The 17,404-nt window shown below is 43.8% G+C and overlaps 2 protein-coding genes across 5 annotated transcripts; one reads left to right on the plus strand and one right to left on the minus strand.

Annotated features, from left to right (window-relative positions):
• Positions 1-2,787: 2,787 nt before the first annotated feature.
• On the minus strand, positions 2,788-15,018 carry klhl38b (kelch-like family member 38b). 2 transcript variants are annotated; one of them, XM_047037328.1, is made up of 5 exons: positions 14,948-15,018; positions 4,885-5,551; positions 4,094-4,780; positions 3,792-3,897; positions 2,788-3,609 (listed from the first exon to the last, which is right to left on the minus strand). In XM_047037328.1, exons 2-5 carry the CDS (start codon positions 5,545-5,547, stop codon positions 3,320-3,322), a joined length of 1,746 nt encoding a protein of 581 aa, XP_046893284.1. In that variant the 5' UTR covers positions 5,548-5,551; positions 14,948-15,018; the 3' UTR covers positions 2,788-3,319. The 2 variants fall into 2 exon arrangements, with proteins under 2 accessions (XP_046893284.1, XP_046893279.1); XM_047037323.1 differs by lacking the exon at positions 14,948-15,018 and adding an exon at positions 6,799-7,099.
• LOC124478831 lies at positions 11,490-16,884 on the plus strand. 3 transcript variants are annotated; one of them, XM_047037308.1, is made up of 2 exons: positions 11,490-12,054; positions 14,871-16,884. In XM_047037308.1, exon 2 carries the CDS (start codon positions 14,899-14,901, stop codon positions 16,879-16,881), a length of 1,983 nt encoding a protein of 660 aa, XP_046893264.1. In that variant the 5' UTR covers positions 11,490-12,054; positions 14,871-14,898; the 3' UTR covers positions 16,882-16,884. The 3 variants fall into 3 exon arrangements, with proteins under 3 accessions (XP_046893264.1, XP_046893271.1, XP_046893256.1); XM_047037315.1 differs by lacking the exon at positions 11,490-12,054 and adding an exon at positions 14,396-14,426; XM_047037300.1 differs by lacking the exon at positions 11,490-12,054 and adding an exon at positions 14,398-14,426 and having other exon boundaries at positions 14,866-16,884.
• Positions 16,885-17,404: the final 520 nt, after the last annotated feature.

Raw genomic sequence — 17,404 nt, forward strand, 5'->3', positions numbered from 1 at the left:
AATATTATCACCCTATGCCGTTTGAGGGCAAACATTCTCTGTCGTATTCATTAACCCAGTTAAAAGTGCTCATTCTGTCTTTTGATCAGTTCTCCAAGTAAAGCATTTCCTATCTATTTCTAACTCATCTAAAGTCAAAAATATATCAGTCAAGGCTTCGTTTCTGAGAATCCCCTGAATCATTGCATCATTGAGGTTTAAAATAAAGTCCAAACTCTTCTCAGGATTTAGCAAGAGAGCAGAGTTTCACAGTGGAAACTTTAACTATGGTAGTACTGTATACTTGATAAGAAAGCCTGTCTGGACTGTGGGCCTACCACATATGTCAAAGTTGTATCACATTTGTTATGAAGACATTTACTAGTATCTGTTTACTCACTGGATGTGGAAAAGAGAGTGGAACGTCAGAATCCTTCATTAAGGTATCTCCTACACTATAATATCTGAATGACCTGCCACAGTCACATTGTGTTATTGGATATATGATTTTGAGCTGATAAATAATAATACAAAATGTTTTGAATTCATGTAAATCATCCTAGAATATCATGTAGCCTATCTAATAAACACCAAATTGACTCTACACTGAGTGTCTCAGTGCAGTCTTCAAGTGTCGATCAACCGTATTCAAGTTTTAACACAAAGCAGGCGAAACAGTGTCAAATATAGACAGTTTTGAGGTAGTGCTGTTGGTTTGTTGTTGTTGTCTCACTGCTGATGTTTATGACATCGTAGCCTAATTGAAAGTATTATAAGTTGTGCTTCTAAGTGGCTCCACTGGTATCTGACTGCGGAGCAGATGAGCAGTGTCAGTGCCTCATCAGCCAGATGCTACATAACTGGAGTCCCAGAGCAGGTGCCTTACTAACCGCCTTGTATATGGACAGCCAATGGATTATTCTGGTTCAAAATTAAAGGTCAAAGGTCACATGCACACATACTTAGGCCGAATCCCAATACTCCCCCTTACCCCTTCCCCATACCCCTTCCCCTTAGTTTTGCGCGTTCCCGTGAGAGCTAGTGGTGTTCCAATACTCTTTTGGAGCTAGGGAAAGGGCTAAGACTAAGGGGTATACACCCCTTAAAACCAAGTAAGATCGGGAGCTTACTTGAAACCTAGGGCTATGTGAAAACTGCGCGACCGGCAACAATGGCGACCAAATCATCCAGAGAGTCCGATAAATGTAATATTATCGGCTTAATTAATTGCTAAAAAAATTATGACAGTCTTGTTTTGTGTTATATACAGTCATGAACATATATATTTGCAACCATTTTCCTAATTGAAACGTTTCTAAAAATCGCTAGTTTGGTACGTTAATGTTACAGTTCTGAATTGCACAACAGTCCCGCATTTCTTTGACTAGCATGTCTACAGTAAACTCCATTAGCAGCGAATTTCGTTTAATATCAGTGCATAACGCTACTTGCTTTGGAGATATCGATACGTGCTAGATGATGTACCCGTAACCAAGTGGCGTCCCATTTCCTAGGGCTATGTAGCCCTTACCCCTTACTTTCGAGGGCCAAGGGGTAGGGGTAAGTTAAGGGGAAGGGGTAAGGGGAAGGGGTAAGGGGGAGTATTGGGATTCAGCCTTACACAGTCAAGATAAACGTAAACACATATGAGATTGGACTAGAGCACCAATACTGTGAAATAGCAAGAGAGTTATGTGAGAGTACTTTGTCCAGCACCTCCTAGGGCCTATTTTAAATTATTTCCAGGAGGTACTTTTAGGAAAGTCCCAACAAGCAATCAGTAACAATGTGGGAAAGATTTCAGTTTCAAACTGAAGCATAATGGTCAGATGTCATAATATTAGAGTTTTTGTTATGATTGTCATAAGGCAGCTGTAGTCCCCACTCATGTGCGTGCACATACACACAGACACACACACACAAACACACAGAAACACACACACACATATAGCACAGCCACTTACACACACACACCTGTTGCTGTCAGTCCCTAGGCCAATTTCATAATTATCACAGGTTGTCTTGTGAAACAAGGCTCAGGTTATGGGGCTCACCGCTTCGTGCATCTGACAGCCAGCGCAGCAACTGGTGGGGACACTTGATTCATGTGGTGTTATGTTCATACCTTGTTTGTTTCCCAAAATAACATTGGATCACCTATAGTTTCCAGTGACCCCCTAATACACACACAACATCGTCACTCGCCTTCTACAGTATTTCAGAAGGGCAAACTTTGGTAGAGTATGTTCTGTGTTCCAAAGAACTAGAAGTCAACTCTTCTCACTTATAACTAGTGATCTGACACATTGTCATTTCCCTTAGACAAATTCCATTTGATATGAAAGCCATGTTTACAGGGTTGTGTAATGTTATCTGGTCAACATGGAGCTACTCAATTCAGTTAAGCTAAAGTAATCAGCAAAATAATTAAAACTGTATAAAGTATTGAAAAAAGTAAAGTATACATTCATAATAGTATTGGGAGTATCTTGTAAATCCTTGGTCCCTGATCATAAAAAGGGCTGGACCATTCATGTATCATGTTTATTGTATGAATACATAATCTGCTACTTGTTATAGTATTACATTTTCCACATATACTTATTGAGTATAGATATTTCGATTTTTTGCAATATCACTTAAACCCATCTGGGCATGAATAGCACAAGTGGTTCGCCTTCACATGTGAGATCTATGTGCCTCTCAAGTTTCCTCTGGTGTCACTTGACTGCAAAGAGCCTGTCAGAAAACACAGTGAGAGCTAGAGTTGAAAGGCTTACAGTATCTTACCATCACAGTCTTAGGGGTGAAACTAGCTTTTATTAATAAGAAAATACATACAAAAATACGAAATCACATAAATGAATCAATACAACACCCCAAATCTATGAGGCAACACAAAGAGGTTTGCTAAGGTAGCAAACAATGCAGTAATAACCAATTAAATTTTCTGCTCATGCTATCCCTGTGCTATTTCCGTTTTGTGGATTTCATTTTTAAATTAATGATCAAGTAAGCTATAAATGCTAACTGTAAGATCAGCAATGTCATCAACATAAGGAATGTTTAAATAATAACGGGCATTCTCAAATAACAGGCAATGATTTATGCCACATGCTCTAAAGATAGATCTAGCTCTTTCACATGTTCAGACTAGCATTGATCTCAGGCTTGTTCAGGCTTGTTGCTTAACAGCTGGACATTATACATTGCCTTGAATCACATTGCACCAGACACAATACTATGCAAATACTGAAAATACACAATACTATGCAAATACTTCTATATGGCTGTTGAATGTATGGGAGCAGGATTGTGACGTATAGTACACAGGAAGCTTTCAAGAAGGGTTTGATTTGTCAGAGATAGATATCATGGACAGGGAGCCATGGTCAAATAGTTTGTAGGGGAGTGTCCCTTTTGAGGTCCATGTGTCTGTCTTTGGGTCATAGCTCTCGAAACTGTCAGAGTCCTCGATAACATCCTGTCCGTTAATGTAGCGTCCCCCTGTCACGTAGAGCTTGTTGTTGAGGGCAGCGGCAGAGTGGTGCATCCTTCGCTCCTTCAGGTTGGCACACTTGATGAACCGGTTGGCTTTGGTGTCATAGGCCATCATTCTCCTGGTGTAACCTGCAACAGGACAACGTTATGAGGAAAGATTTATTGTCTTGTTAAGTTTATTTGGTTTAGTAGTGGAGCCACAGTCTAAGGATCAATGCCTTGTTGTCATTCTTTGGCTCAGTAGAATCTCATTTACCACCAACACATACATTCAAAAACATGTAATCTAATGTACACCTAATCCCACCTACCTCCAATAATGTAGATTTTGTCATTTAGAACAGTGGCAGGGGCACAAACATTCTTCACTGTTCTGGTTTCGATATTAGACCATAGATTTCTGGCAATATGGTACACCTGGAGAAAACAAAAACACGTTTTACATGGCACGTCATTAATTGCATTTTAAATTAAAAACTGTATTTGCTCTGCAATTTCCCTGCCTCGATTGGTTGACTCACTGATTAATTATCGTTTATGGAGTAGATTCTAGAGTAAATCGACCATATCAGGCGAGAGTTTTGTAAAACATTACAAGTATTCTTAGAAGTACCTGTATCATCCTGACAGGGTTTTGCATGGCATCTTCTCCTCCAAACATGTAGATCCTCTGATTGTGGGCAGCCACAGCCGGGTTGAGCACAGCCTCAGGCATGGGCGCCACGGCCTCCCATTGGTTAAACATGCTGTTGTACCTCTGCACTGAGTCACACACCCTCCTGTCTGGACCGATGCCCCCCAGAACGAAGATGAAGTGTAGGTAGGAAACACTCTGATGGGCGAAACGTGGCTCCAGCAAGGGCTCAGCCTCTCTCCAGTGGTTGGTCTTAAGAGAGAGCGTGTATACGGTTGTGCAGACCTGGCTGGGTTGCGTGTTTATGGGCAGGCCTCCCAGCACATATAAAATGCTATGGATGCTGACATAGGAGGCCTTGTAGAGGCGGACAGGCAGCTTAGCCAGCCACTGCCATCGCTGAGTATGCTCATCATAGAGGATGGCTTCCCTGGAGGTCTGCTCGTTGTTCTTCCTTCCTCCCACCAGGACCAGCGTCTCACGGCAGGCGTAACGACGTGGAGCTCCCCACAGGGCATTAAGGTCGCCAGCAACCAGGGAGCTGACGGAGAACAGAAGGCGGCGGACGGACTCGATGACCTCAGTGCATAAGCTGGAGGACTGAATGAGAGGGTCACTGGCGATGAACTGGAACAGGTAAGTGGGGTGGATGTAGCGAAGACGAACCTGTATATCATGATCAGATCAGTCGTGTTGGTAATTAACAACGCCTCAGTTGTCAAACAATTTGCGGGTACTGGTTGCAACACACATGAGAAACAATACATCACCTTCTTGAAGAGGTCATGTATGGCTCCGTGCCGTGAGAAGGGGTCGTGGTGGATCCAAGCCAGGAGCGTCTCGAACACCTGCTCCTCCTCGGCACAGAGGCGGTCGTCCTCCAGGTAGCCCATCAGCTCCGGTAGCGAGAGCTCGCGCAGGTCCTCCGACTCCACCACATCAGAGAAGCTCCTCATGGCCATCTCCCTGGCCTTCTCCCTCAGGCTGGTGCAATCGAGGATCTTAGACAGACACACCATGCTCAGGCAATTGTCTGGGCTCAGCTGGCCCTGGAGGAACACGGAGCAGGCCTCAAACAGGTGGCCGTACTGCAGCATGGATGCTGACTGCATCAACGGCAGCACGTTCTCCATGGTGATAGTGATTTGGCCCGTGTAGACATAGTCCACCATGGAGCTTAGGATGTTGGCAGAGACCCCCTTCAAGTTGATTTTATTCTGTTGGGTCTCTCTGAAGTTGTTGCAGAACATGGCCTTGAAGTAGGGACTGCTTGAGACTAGTATGTTGCGGTGGCAGGGGATCTCCTGGTTGTCAGAACAAAGGAGCAAGTCAATGAAGACCCTCTCCTGTCTCAAACTGTTGAGCTGCAGGAGCAGCTGAGGGAAATGGTCCTGGTCCTTATAATGGAAGACCTCCTGAACTGGGCACTCCATGATTCTATAAACAGAAGAACACATTATAAGATGTATCAAACGTATTTTCGGTGGTGTTCCTGATGAAGCTGTATATTGTAGCTTATCTGAATGGACACATCCCTGTCCAGTTTCAGTTAAGCGCAGGGATAGTAATTTCCACCTTGACAGTAGCAGATGTTTCACGCCACCATCCAACTGTGTTACTATCAACCCCGGCTTTTGTCTGTATAATCATACAGTCACCGTGGAGACAACTGCATATTTAATGGATCATTACTGAGTAGGCACACGTGACCTGCTATTCATGTACCATCACATTACGTACTTCCTAAGATTAATTTATACTACAATGTCAAACGCGTCACTGCAGGTAGCCATACAGGATAGGCTACGTGCACCAGCAAAAAATCTAAAGGCACGTAGGTACACGTATGTCAACCGCAGAGCCGCACAGACAATGATTGGTTGGATGGCGGAGGGAGGGGTTACATAGAGTAGAGATTTCTGGCAAAACAAAAATAATTGGGCAAAGCAAACCACCATTTTGCTCAACAGTACCACCTAGTGCAAAACATATTCCGGCTATCTACACAACAAGGGTGCACAACTACAAAGTGCCAAGTTTCAAGTTTCAAAAATGCTGAGCTCCGCACATGACATTAAGAATGCAGACCCGCAGAAGCATAAACTAAGCTAGTAGGGTATAGCCTAGTGTTCAACACCCAGTGGAACCAATGCAGCCTGCTTCAAGTGACAGACAATATAAAACGACTTTATTTTACAAAGCACATACTGGACAATGCACTGGTATGATGCACACATCAAATCATGGTTGTCAGATGGATTGGTTGGCAAACCAATAATAGTGTTCATGTCTGAGATAACTGACTGTTTGTACATCACTCTGGATAAAAGCATCTGCTACATTAACAAAATTTAATTTTAAAAAGTCACACAGTAGGATATTGTGGTAACAATAACTGAATTAGGTACAGCTCCATGTTGCCACTCCCTGCATGTGTGTCTGTGTGTGCCAATTTGTTTGGATGAATGTAGGAGTCTTCTTTTTCATCAATGACAGCGAAAAAACATCAGTTGTCTCTTTAACTCATGAGATCAAAAGTTGTCTCTGCTTCAAATATTGATCATTTCTAGCTTCGTCTTCAGGAACATTATGTACATTGTATTTTGCTTTTGAAAGAAACAATTAGACCAAAGAAATCATTAGAAATACTGTATGTATATACAGAAGTGCATGGTATTCCTTACCTTTTCTTTCTGCTATCAATGGCTTCAAAAGTGTCTCTTGGCACAGCAATCAGCATAATTCAACAATAATCTTTTTAAATTTTACTTCACCCTTCACTCTTTGGTATCGGTACTTTATGTCGATGAATTTAGGACTGTGTGTTTGTAGACATGTTACAGGGTGTTGTTGTTATGGTCTCTTTCCAAGAGGCCTCTGTGTACATTCCTTCCCTATAAATAGGAGCACTCTTTAGCAATACTCACACGTGAGTCTCTCTCTCTCTTTTGTTTGCTCTCTCTTCCTATTCACCTTTTCCCCCTCTCTCAAGTAACCACATCTTTCTCAGAACGCCCCCCCACCCCCCTTCATCCTCCCTCCTTCTTCTGTCCCATGCATCAAAGTGTTTACAGACAGTCAGAGCCTGGGATGACACCACAGCTATGTTAGTGGAGGTTCTGTCCATGAACCGCTCAGAAAAGGACCTGGCTTGTGTTACCATGGCAGCATGGTAAACAGATTTCTGCAGATGACTGAAACGGGTAGTGAGGCTGTCAGGTCACAACAACAAGACACATCATGTTCGTTATGACCAGTCTTGGGCAAGGAGGGGTAGAATTTATTAAGCTTAGTCCTGGAGTAATGAAGTCTATGTACTACTTATATTGAATTAGTTGGAGCCTTGAGTTAATAGAACATGTATTTATGACCTTAATAAACTCTATTCAAACTATCGCTGCATTTCTAAAAGGTATGTTTTGTATGAAGCCTGAATCAAAATTGTTAGTTACAGCGTAACCAGCGAACTTCCCAAAAGTATCCAGCAAATCTAATAGGGGTAGGATGGACCGTTTTAGGTCAACAAGGTAGAGAGTAATGTCGTCGGCGTAGAGAGATGTGCGGTGGGTCTAATTGGCCTATCTTGTGAGATAAAATAAGTGGGTTATTTCTAATAGCAGCCATGAGGGGTTCGATAGTGATGGCAAAGAGCAGGGGTGAAAGTGAACACCCTTGTCTAGTTTATCTATGCAGTATAAATTGTGCTGATTTGTCAAAGCTAGTGAGCACAGAGAACCTGGGTTTAGCATTACGTATTTTCATATTTTAAATCGTAGAGATAAGGATTCACCTATGCCAAACTCCTGGAGCACTGATATAATCCCATTCAATTTGGTTAAACACTTTTTCGACCCCCCCCAAAAAGTTAACAAAATTTAAGATCTGAGTTCAGAAGGGCTATGGGGCGGTACAATGCTGGATCTGTTTCCATTAGCCTTTTTTTAAAGAAGAGAAGTTGTCATAGTACATCGATTTTGGCAATTCTTGGTTGCCAATAGAATGGTTGAATAATCCCAGCAACAGGGGAGCAGGTTTCCAAGAATATTTATTGTAAAATTCTATTCCGAAGCCCCCAGGTCCGGGGGCCTTACCGCTAGGGAAAGATGTGATGGCTTCGAGTATTTCAACCAATGTAATGTCTGTGTTAAGAGAATCTTAATCTGCATCATCTAATTTGGGGAAATATAGTGATTGGAAAAAGTGGGAAAGGGCTGTAGGAGCAGTGGAAGTCTTGTATTCAGACAAAACTTAATAGAATTCCTTGAAACATTAATTGTCTCAGGGATGTTGTCGTTAAGGATAATGAATAGCCAGCTCTATTCACTTGAATGCTTCAGCTGCCATGCGAGAAGTCTGTCCGATTTGTCCCCTAGCCCAAATTGCTTTTGTTTTATTGTCAATAGTATATTATTAACTTGGTTAGAGAGAATTGAGTTATATTCTAGTTTTAATACTGTAATATCTTTAAGCACATCAGCGTTTGCGTGTAAATGTTGTAGTTAAGTAAGACTTCAAGCTTCAATTACTACCGGCAGGCATTCTCTCTATTGTTTTTTCAAGATGTATTCATATGAGAATGTGTCCCGTCCCCTTAATACTGCCTTAAGTGACTCCCACAATGTTGAATCAGACACTTCCCCTGTGTCGTTAAAGGTAAGAGAGTCATTATAGCCATTCTATGACACGCTAGGAAAAGTTTGTAATAAGGAGTAATGTAGGATTGAATCAGCAAAACTAGAGAGGGTACAATTTCTGGGGAAATTGTAGGGTGTGAATGCTTGCGTCAGTTGCAGGTGGGTCCGTCCCCTTAAGTTTTTCCCTTGTAGTGATATTTTCAAGCTTAGCCTACTCGTATTGCATAATTCATTAAGAACCCCTTTGAAGGTTATTCTAACAACATTGTCACCGGCAGTATGTCAGATGGAATTGCAACAGTACCATCTGCTAACTGAAAATATGCCCCCAAAAACGTCATTAAGCTTGACATTTATTTCGGGGGAAATTGCTCATTCAAAAAAAAGTTCACTGGTAGCAATCATTGTCTAGCCTGGCTCTGTCTTCCTACGTACTTCCGCTCAATTTTGATTTTGCTTCTGTACTATGTCTGGCCATTCGGTACGTAAGTCCGATTTTTCAGGTTGATTTTCAACCGGCCAATCAGCGAACAGACGGAGTAGCTGACGATGACGTTGATGGTGCGCTGGTTTGTGTTGTAGGTCCGTAATGGCGGTGGAGTAAGATGCGAGCGAAGCCACATTCGGTCTGTTGCGGCAACGCTGCGGAATATCCATATGCTAAAGCCTGAGCAAGAACAAGTTTTGCTGAGTTTTGTTGATGGTCATGATGTTGTGCACCCCGCCCCCCCCCCCCCCCCCCGCCCCGAGGTTCGGGAACAGTTTTATTTTCCAGCTACGGCAGCTAACTCTGTTACAGTAGTGGTGAACGAATTGGCTAAGGCGAATGCTAGCGATTGGTTATGGCAGATCACAGTGGCTCTAGGCAGTGCTTGAAGTGGAGAAAAAAAGGTGCCGGTACTCTCTTGCATTGGCAAATCATTATGACATTTCTACATTGAAAAACAAAACTTGGATTGCTGGTACAACAGCAATTTATTGTTAGCCTATTTATTAACAACATAAATGCATAGCCTCTGGAACATTTTATCAGGCTTAATGTTGCGGGGTGGCAGAGACGGACTGGGACCAGCCTACCAGAATCGGCCCCCATAAAGCTACGCCACCACAGCTGCCTGCTAATGCATGCATAGTCTGTGTTTGATGTGATGCTAGTTCGGGAGTTTGATACTTGAAGGCCAACTTTTTTGGCCTTTATTTGAGCGCAAAATAGTTTTTTGAGCCTTGTGTAAAATCTAAATGGCTTTTTTTAACTGGTAAAACCTTGTCTAGTGAAAGTTATGTCTTTTTTTCTCTTTATTTTTCAGCCCCACCCTTACGTTTCTTATCCTCGTTTTTTTCCATCGTTATTCTTCTCCCGGTGTTTCCGATGGCCAGTCCACTACTGCAGGGCTATTCCGCGGTGGCGGAATTTAAAGTCATATTTTAAATTCTCGTGATGTCAGGGGGTGCTGAGCACCCTCAGCACCTCTAGTTCCCGCATAAATGTATGTATTTTTTTTAACAAGTTTGAAGCTCATGATTCGTAGCTTACCCGATGTTTCTGGTTGGGCCATGGACCTCTGTTGACGTGTCTGGCTGTATGCGTTCTTTAAGTGCCTTTCTGAAGCCAGGCTAACATAATTACTTACAAGCGAAAGTCGTCTAGTTCCTAGGTTTGAAAGCAGCAGTGAAAAATCTGTTTTACTGAGGCATCAGTTGATGCTGTCTAGATAACGTTTTCGAATCTAGCGCACCGGCACGCAATAAAAAGTGCCGGTACGCAAGAAAAGGTGCCGGTACGCTTAAGAGTAAACTGCCTACCGGTGAGTACCGGCCCACTTCGAGCACTGGCTCGAGGCAGATCCAATAGTTTTAAACTTCAACAGAGTACCCGCCTACAAGGAAGTCAACGTTTGTCAATGAAGCGAGGCCAGACTCTATAGCTGTGTCTACTACCGCGCACTTGTGCACTTCGAGCACTTCGAGCACTGACTTTCAGTGCTTAGGGCGCTTCACTCACAAAACCTGCAGAATTCAGTGCACTGAAAGTACCCGGATGGCGCACTGGAAACGGTCCAAAAAAACAGTGTACAACGATGGACACTACTCGCCCTAAACGGGCGCCATCTTGGCTACGTAGCGGAAAAGAAGGAGCCCTTTCGGCAGCTTTTTCCACTTGAGTGGAGAAGCGCGTTCATTTTGGCGGGTGTCGCGAGCAGATTTGCGTCCGTCACTTCCACCAAATGTTTAACGTAACGGTGCGTTCACACTGCAGCGGGGCGGGCAGAGCGGGGCGTCGGCTTCCAATTCATTTTCAATGTAACCAGGCGTTGACGCCCGCGTAGGGCATTGTGGGAAGGCGAGCGGGGCGTCGACGCTCGCATAGGGTATTGTGGGAAGGTGAGCGGGGCGGCGAAAGTTGGATTTTTCTGAACTTGATGTAAATGACGAGCGTGAAAACGCCAGCGATGGCCAATCGGGTTGGTTTCTTGTTTCTTGTAACGTAGCAACTGTTGCTCATGGTAAACATTTCTAGGTTTGACAATTTCAAGATGGAAGAGCAACTCATCGTATGTGTGTCTTCATACCCACCCAGTATTGTATGATACGTCTATGTTCGATTACAGAGACATAAACAAAAAAAATGATGCCTGGCGCAGGGTTGCTGAGGTTGTCGGCGTCCCTGGTGTGTTGTATTTTGTACTTTAATTCAGTTTCTTCACATAACGTAACTTTCTTCTGTGCTAGCTGCTGTTGGGGATTTCCTGTTGGGGTTTTGTGACCTTGTGACCTCAAGAGAGGAGTCAGCTAGGACGAGGGCAGATGAGGAGAGGAAGATTGGTTATCCCCACACTCAATGGGGAAAGAGTGAGCTGGGAGAGTCACTTTCCCCCTCCCTTAGAATGTTCTTTCCAGAGAGGAAATCAGATCAGAATGACCTGGTAGGGTCGTAAGAAAACAACCACGGGTTGTGCAAATAACAGCCACGAGTTGGGCAAGAACAATCATGGGTTGTGTAAGAATAGGCCAAGTGAGGGAGGATATCTGTTTATCTGGAACAAACTGTGTGTGTGTCTAATTGCCAACAGATGTGTGTGACGTAGTAAGACTGTATAAAAGTTCTTGTCTATTGAATACATGTCAGACTTCTCTGGCTAGAGAAGCTCTGCGTATGATTCCAAACTACCTGGCAAAATAAAGACGAAGCCTTTGCAATCAATCTCCTGACTCCAAGCCTGTTAATTCTTGCTTCACTAAGAACCACTTTCGAGACTCCAACAATTGGTGACCCCAACGTGATTCGCTACATCTACATTTGATAAGGTAGGCAATGAAAAAAACTTGTAAAGAACCTAATGAATGCATAGATACGAATCTTGAACTAAGAGAAAGTGAAAAGGCTTTGGAGAAGGGGAGTGGTTGCAAATGTTTTAATTGCCAGGATGTATGTCTCCCTGAATGTAAGAAAAAGATTGAATGTATAAATGTTTCTTGCTAAAAGCTTTTCTACTGTCGTACTATTAAGCTCAGGCAAGGGGGTCTCCGGCGGCCCCTATTCATAACCTGTTAAGTTTAGGTACAAACTTGCTATGGACCTCAGTTAAAACAAAATCTGGGTAACAAGAGGACATAAGGGGCTTTTTTTTTTTTTTAGGGCTTTTTTGAATCAAGCACCAGTAAAATTCAAAAAGTCTGGAGAAATCGTAAATTAACCAACAAATGGTTAAAGCGTGTGTAATCATAGTAAGATGGTTGCGCTTCAAAACAAGGCTGTTGAAAAAGATCAGGTTAGCCAAAGGTGTTAACAATTCGGGGATGGCATCTGCGTGACTAGCGTTTTCAACAGACCTCAAACAAATTATTATTGTAAATATCCGTTCTGGCTAAAAAGTTGCACTATTAACAACAAGTGACAGCAAAGTATAGGTGCACCTATTACTTCAGTCGAAAGTGAGTCAGGACTAGGCCAGTCAAAAAAGATTCATCTTAAGACGTGCTGAAAAAACTTGGGTTAGACGGATATCCGTAGATAATGTGTATAATGTATGAAAAGATGTATGTTTTTATGACATTCCGTGAGATGGCAGTCTTGAGGAGTTCTGAAAGTTCCCAAAACAGCTGTGGTCAATAAGGCTGTTGAGGGAGCGAGAGGAACCAAAAAAGACTAAAATCTCCGTTAAAATGCTAAAAAACATATGGAAAATGGAGTCAGGAAAAAACGAAGTGATAAATCTATTGACTGTTTTTGATATTGACATGTAAAACCCTCAAAAATCAGTGAGACGAGTCTGAAAAAGTGAGAGATTACGGCTGTTGCGCAATCGTTTCAGACTCGCTTCAAGAAGGCGAGTTGTAAGGGAGGGGGTGAGCAGGTTTGTTAAAAACAAGGGCGTTGCCCTGAGCAATGTGTGAATATCGTAAATCAGCAATAGAAGGAGAAATAAGAACTGTTGAGATGAATAATGATGTAAGGAAGCCAGTAAACTGACTTAAGTTATTTGGAGATAACTAAAGTACTGGACCTGGTAGAATTGTGGACTATTAATGTGCGTGTGCGGCTGAGAATATGTGGGCTCACTGATTTTCAGTCTGATTAAGAAAAAACGGCCTAATTACCGGTATAAGATTAACAGACAAGCCTAGACTAAGAACATGGCTGATCACGCACAAGGAATGGTAAAGAACGATAAAATTAAGTTAATGAAAAATACAACAGGCAAGATCAAATGTGGTGAAAGTGTCTTACATGCTGTTCTCTGAACATTACAGACGCTGATCCGGGCATTTTGGACCCCGGTTGTATGAAAAAACTCCTCAGGGAGGAGTAGAAAAAAAATAAAAACTGGTGCCATGTATGACAAATAAAAGCAAGAGAAAAAATGAGTGTGTCTCCATTACTGTCGGCTGAATGTTTGCCTCGTTCAACAAACAACTCATTTACATTTACATGTACATCTACATTTACATAGTTTAAAACCCTTTCCTGCCGGACCATTCAAATATGGGTCGAAAAAGACCCATAGAACCCGCCTTAATAACTTTGCCATCCAATCACCGATTTTATTTCTGAAAACTGCCAGATACTCATGACAACTTAAGCTCAAAGCACATATCATTGGTTAAGGGGTTAGTGGGAGGGGGAAATAAATCTATCGTCTGCAACGGCAGCCATTGTTTTCTGAGGCGGAGCCAGAGCGGAGACCATGGGAGATTGCCTACAGTGTTAGATATACAGCTTCGAATTGAAATCGGAGACGATATTATGAGTTAAGACAAGTTCCTTAATATGTGTTGTCAATATTGTCTATTAAAAGTCTCAACTTTTTACTTACGAAGAATTTGTTTGTGGGAGTGACGCGAGTGTTTTCAGGAAAGAATGACGTGTCCGGCTTGGCCGTTTGTGACAGGCAGCAATGACGGTAGTAGCACTGTTTAGCTTCGATTTGAGCAGATTTCTAAAAAACTTCGAAAAACAACATTAACTAGGTAGATTATGTATACTCTAAGCTAAATGTACATGCCTTGTTTGGCCAATTCGGTCGATTGTGGAAGAAACTCGAACGTTTTTTACTTATCGAGAGGAGTATCTAGCCATAGCGCTAGCTGCTTTTAGCTGCTTTTGGGACAGGATAATTCCGGTTTCCCCCATGTCTCCACTAGTCACAAGAATGGTCATAACTTTTAATCAAAATAAGGTATTTATAATCTGTCTTCTGTTCTACATTGCCCACAGACTTGTGGATATTCCACCTACTCAAAGTTTTTCTCTATCTTGTAATTAAAGTGGTGACAAATTCAGTTGTCTGATGAGGTATGGTGGATGGAGAAGTTTTTGTTAAAAATATCTACCTGAAACCACTTTGATAAAATATGATTTGCCTTAAGTAATCATATATTCATTTACATGATAAAAATCCCCTAGTTCTCCTCTTCAAGATGGTATAAACAGTTAAGGTGTATGATTTTATATGAAAATCCATAAAATATGAATATTAATATGCATATCATATTTCAACAGCATATGGAATGTTCGGAATTTTGTATTAGGCAGTAAAGGGTTAATGACTATACTAGAAAGAATGTAGGCAAATGGCATATGTATAAAAACTGGCCAGTAACACCCATATCTTTAAGTCTAGATCTGCCTGTCCCAGTCCAAAAAACATCATGAGAGACCAAATGAGCCCGAAAGAAGGGGGAGCGGGAGCCATCCTACCGTCTGACCAGACCATCCCAGCTGCTCCTCTGCGCGTGACCGCACAGGAAGTGCTCAGCCTCAAATTCCCTCTTCTCCGAGAACGCCTCCTCGGGATGAACAGGAAGTGGGCCAAGCGCACGGCCAAGATGACAACAATCTGGCCAGAGCACGGGACATTTGACCTAAGCCTCTGCGACGACATGAGAGTCTTGATCGTTAACCATCGCCATTCTGGGTCGGTCGGGGAAAAACTCAAAAAACGCGCTGAGGAAACTGAGGTTCTGAAGCTGTACGAGGAACAAGGACAGAACTATCGTGATACGGCTAAGGCTTGCTTGCTCGCGGCCAAAACCGATCATGAAACTTTGGGGAGGGCTTCCCCTCCCCCATACGCTAAAGAGAAGAGCGGCTCTGCCCCACCCAGAAAGACTGTGTATACGGGTGAGGCAGAGAACCCAAGATATTCATCCTCCATCATAGCCCCGCTCGAGAAAGCAATGGGAGCTGAATATGTCCCAGTCAAGGGGGCGTATAGCCACGTTAAAAAGATGCTAGACGGAAAGGAGGGGGCCGCTTCAGAGGAAATCGAACTGACGGGGGCGTATCAGCACATTAAAGAACTGTTGAGAGAATCTGAAAAAAAGGGCTGCTCCAGCCACCAGAAAGAGAGGGAAATGGACAACCGCCAGGGGGAGCCAAAACCCCTGGTTTCAGAGCAACTCGCGAGGGGGGTAATTCCAATAACCTCCCTAGTAAGCTGTGCTCAGTCCACTGAACAACTCCTTCATGAACTACGGACTCAGCTGCCAATAGGAGAGGACCAGACGGACCTCTACCTAATCGGAAAGAAGGCTTTTAAAGCAATCGTGTCTGAGGCCAGGAAAGAAGCAAGACAGGACGTGGCTGGTCGACCAAGGTCTCTGTCTGAGGCGGTCGTCAGTGGAGTCGCAGTCCCGGATCGAGCCAATGAGGAACAAGCTGCATGTTGCCAAACCCCAGACTTGGCCTCTCTCAGCCTCCAGCCCCAAGCTGAAACTGCAGAGATCATGGCCCAAAAACCGGTTGGCCCCATCCCAAACCCTGTAATGAAGCAGGGAAGGCCAGTCCGGAGTAGAAATCCTCCGTTATACTATCAAGCGCCCATCCTGGTGAGGGGAACTCAGATGTATTATGTGCCCTGGACAACAATGGACATGACTGGTTTAATTACTCGGCTCCCCAATCCATATGAGGGAGCGAGTAGGTGGATTAAGGCGTTCGAGCAAGAGACACTAGGCCACAACATAGCCATCGGAGACATCAAAATGATCCTGGGGCGCACCCTCGGTGCTGGAGGCTTGAGTGACGTCATGCATTCTCAACATCTGGCCGACATCCTAGAAACTCATGCGGGAGACGGAGACCTTTTCAATGTAATCCGCACAGAAGTCTGGGAGAGCCTGAGAATCCTCTTTCCGGATCGGGTGAAACTGGAGATGCTCACAGGAGAAAAAATAGGGCCTTCAGAGCCACCAATGGCATTCATTCACAAAACTTTGGGGAAATGGAGAGCGGAACTAGGAAAAAACCCAGAAGATGAGACTCTGCAACAAGCCATGTTTCGACAAGGGGTCGTCCGAGGCCTGACAGAGACTGTTCAGGAGCGGTTGGCAGAGGTAGTGGGTCTCTATTCCATGCCCTTTGCCCAGTTCTGCGAGCAACTCACACACGCTGTGGAGAGAGAAAGAAAATACGACGAAAAAAGACTGCAGAGTGATCGAGAGGATATGAGGAAATTGAACAAGCTCCAACTCAAGAGTGGCCTGCAAGCAGTACTAATGGCGCCCCCTGGCGGCAACTATAGAGGCAGTCAGTGGGGAAAGAAGCCAGAACTGCTGGCTCTGGAATCAGCTCCCCAGAACCAAGCCCCCAAACAGGGGAACGAGCGCCAATGGGAGGCGGGGATTCGATAGGATGAAAGGACGACTGTGCTGGGGGTGTGGCCAACAAGGACATTACAAAATGGACTGCCCCAATCCCCGGCAGAAAGAAGGGGGCGACGGGCGCCCCCGACTGGCGATAAAGCAATACTGAAGGGACCTAGAGAATCCAACGGGGGAACATCAGCTACCAGTCACATCAAAAATGACTGAAGCTGAACCCCTTTTACAGGTCTTAATTGGGGGAAGACCTATAGAGATGATGATCGACACCGGAGCGGCAACAACCAAGCAATGAAGCAACGGTGTTTTGGCTGGGGGACATCAGAACTACTCTTGAGTCCATGACATCTGGCTGGACTCAGGAACTGGAGTCCCTGATACCGTATGCCCATCCCCCAACCTTGGACTATCATTGCACTTTGCAATATTTCCCCACAGTCGACCGTGAGAGGAATGACAAATGGCTAAAGGAACAGCCAAGGACGGTGCCAATAACACTGAGGGACATCTTCATCGGTCCCCAGGGTGCAGCAGTGGCGGTAGAGGGGACCCC

The sequence above is a fragment of the Hypomesus transpacificus genome, chromosome 2, assembly GCF_021917145.1.
Source record: "Hypomesus transpacificus isolate Combined female chromosome 2, fHypTra1, whole genome shotgun sequence".
Taxonomy (NCBI): domain Eukaryota; kingdom Metazoa; phylum Chordata; class Actinopteri; order Osmeriformes; family Osmeridae; genus Hypomesus; species Hypomesus transpacificus.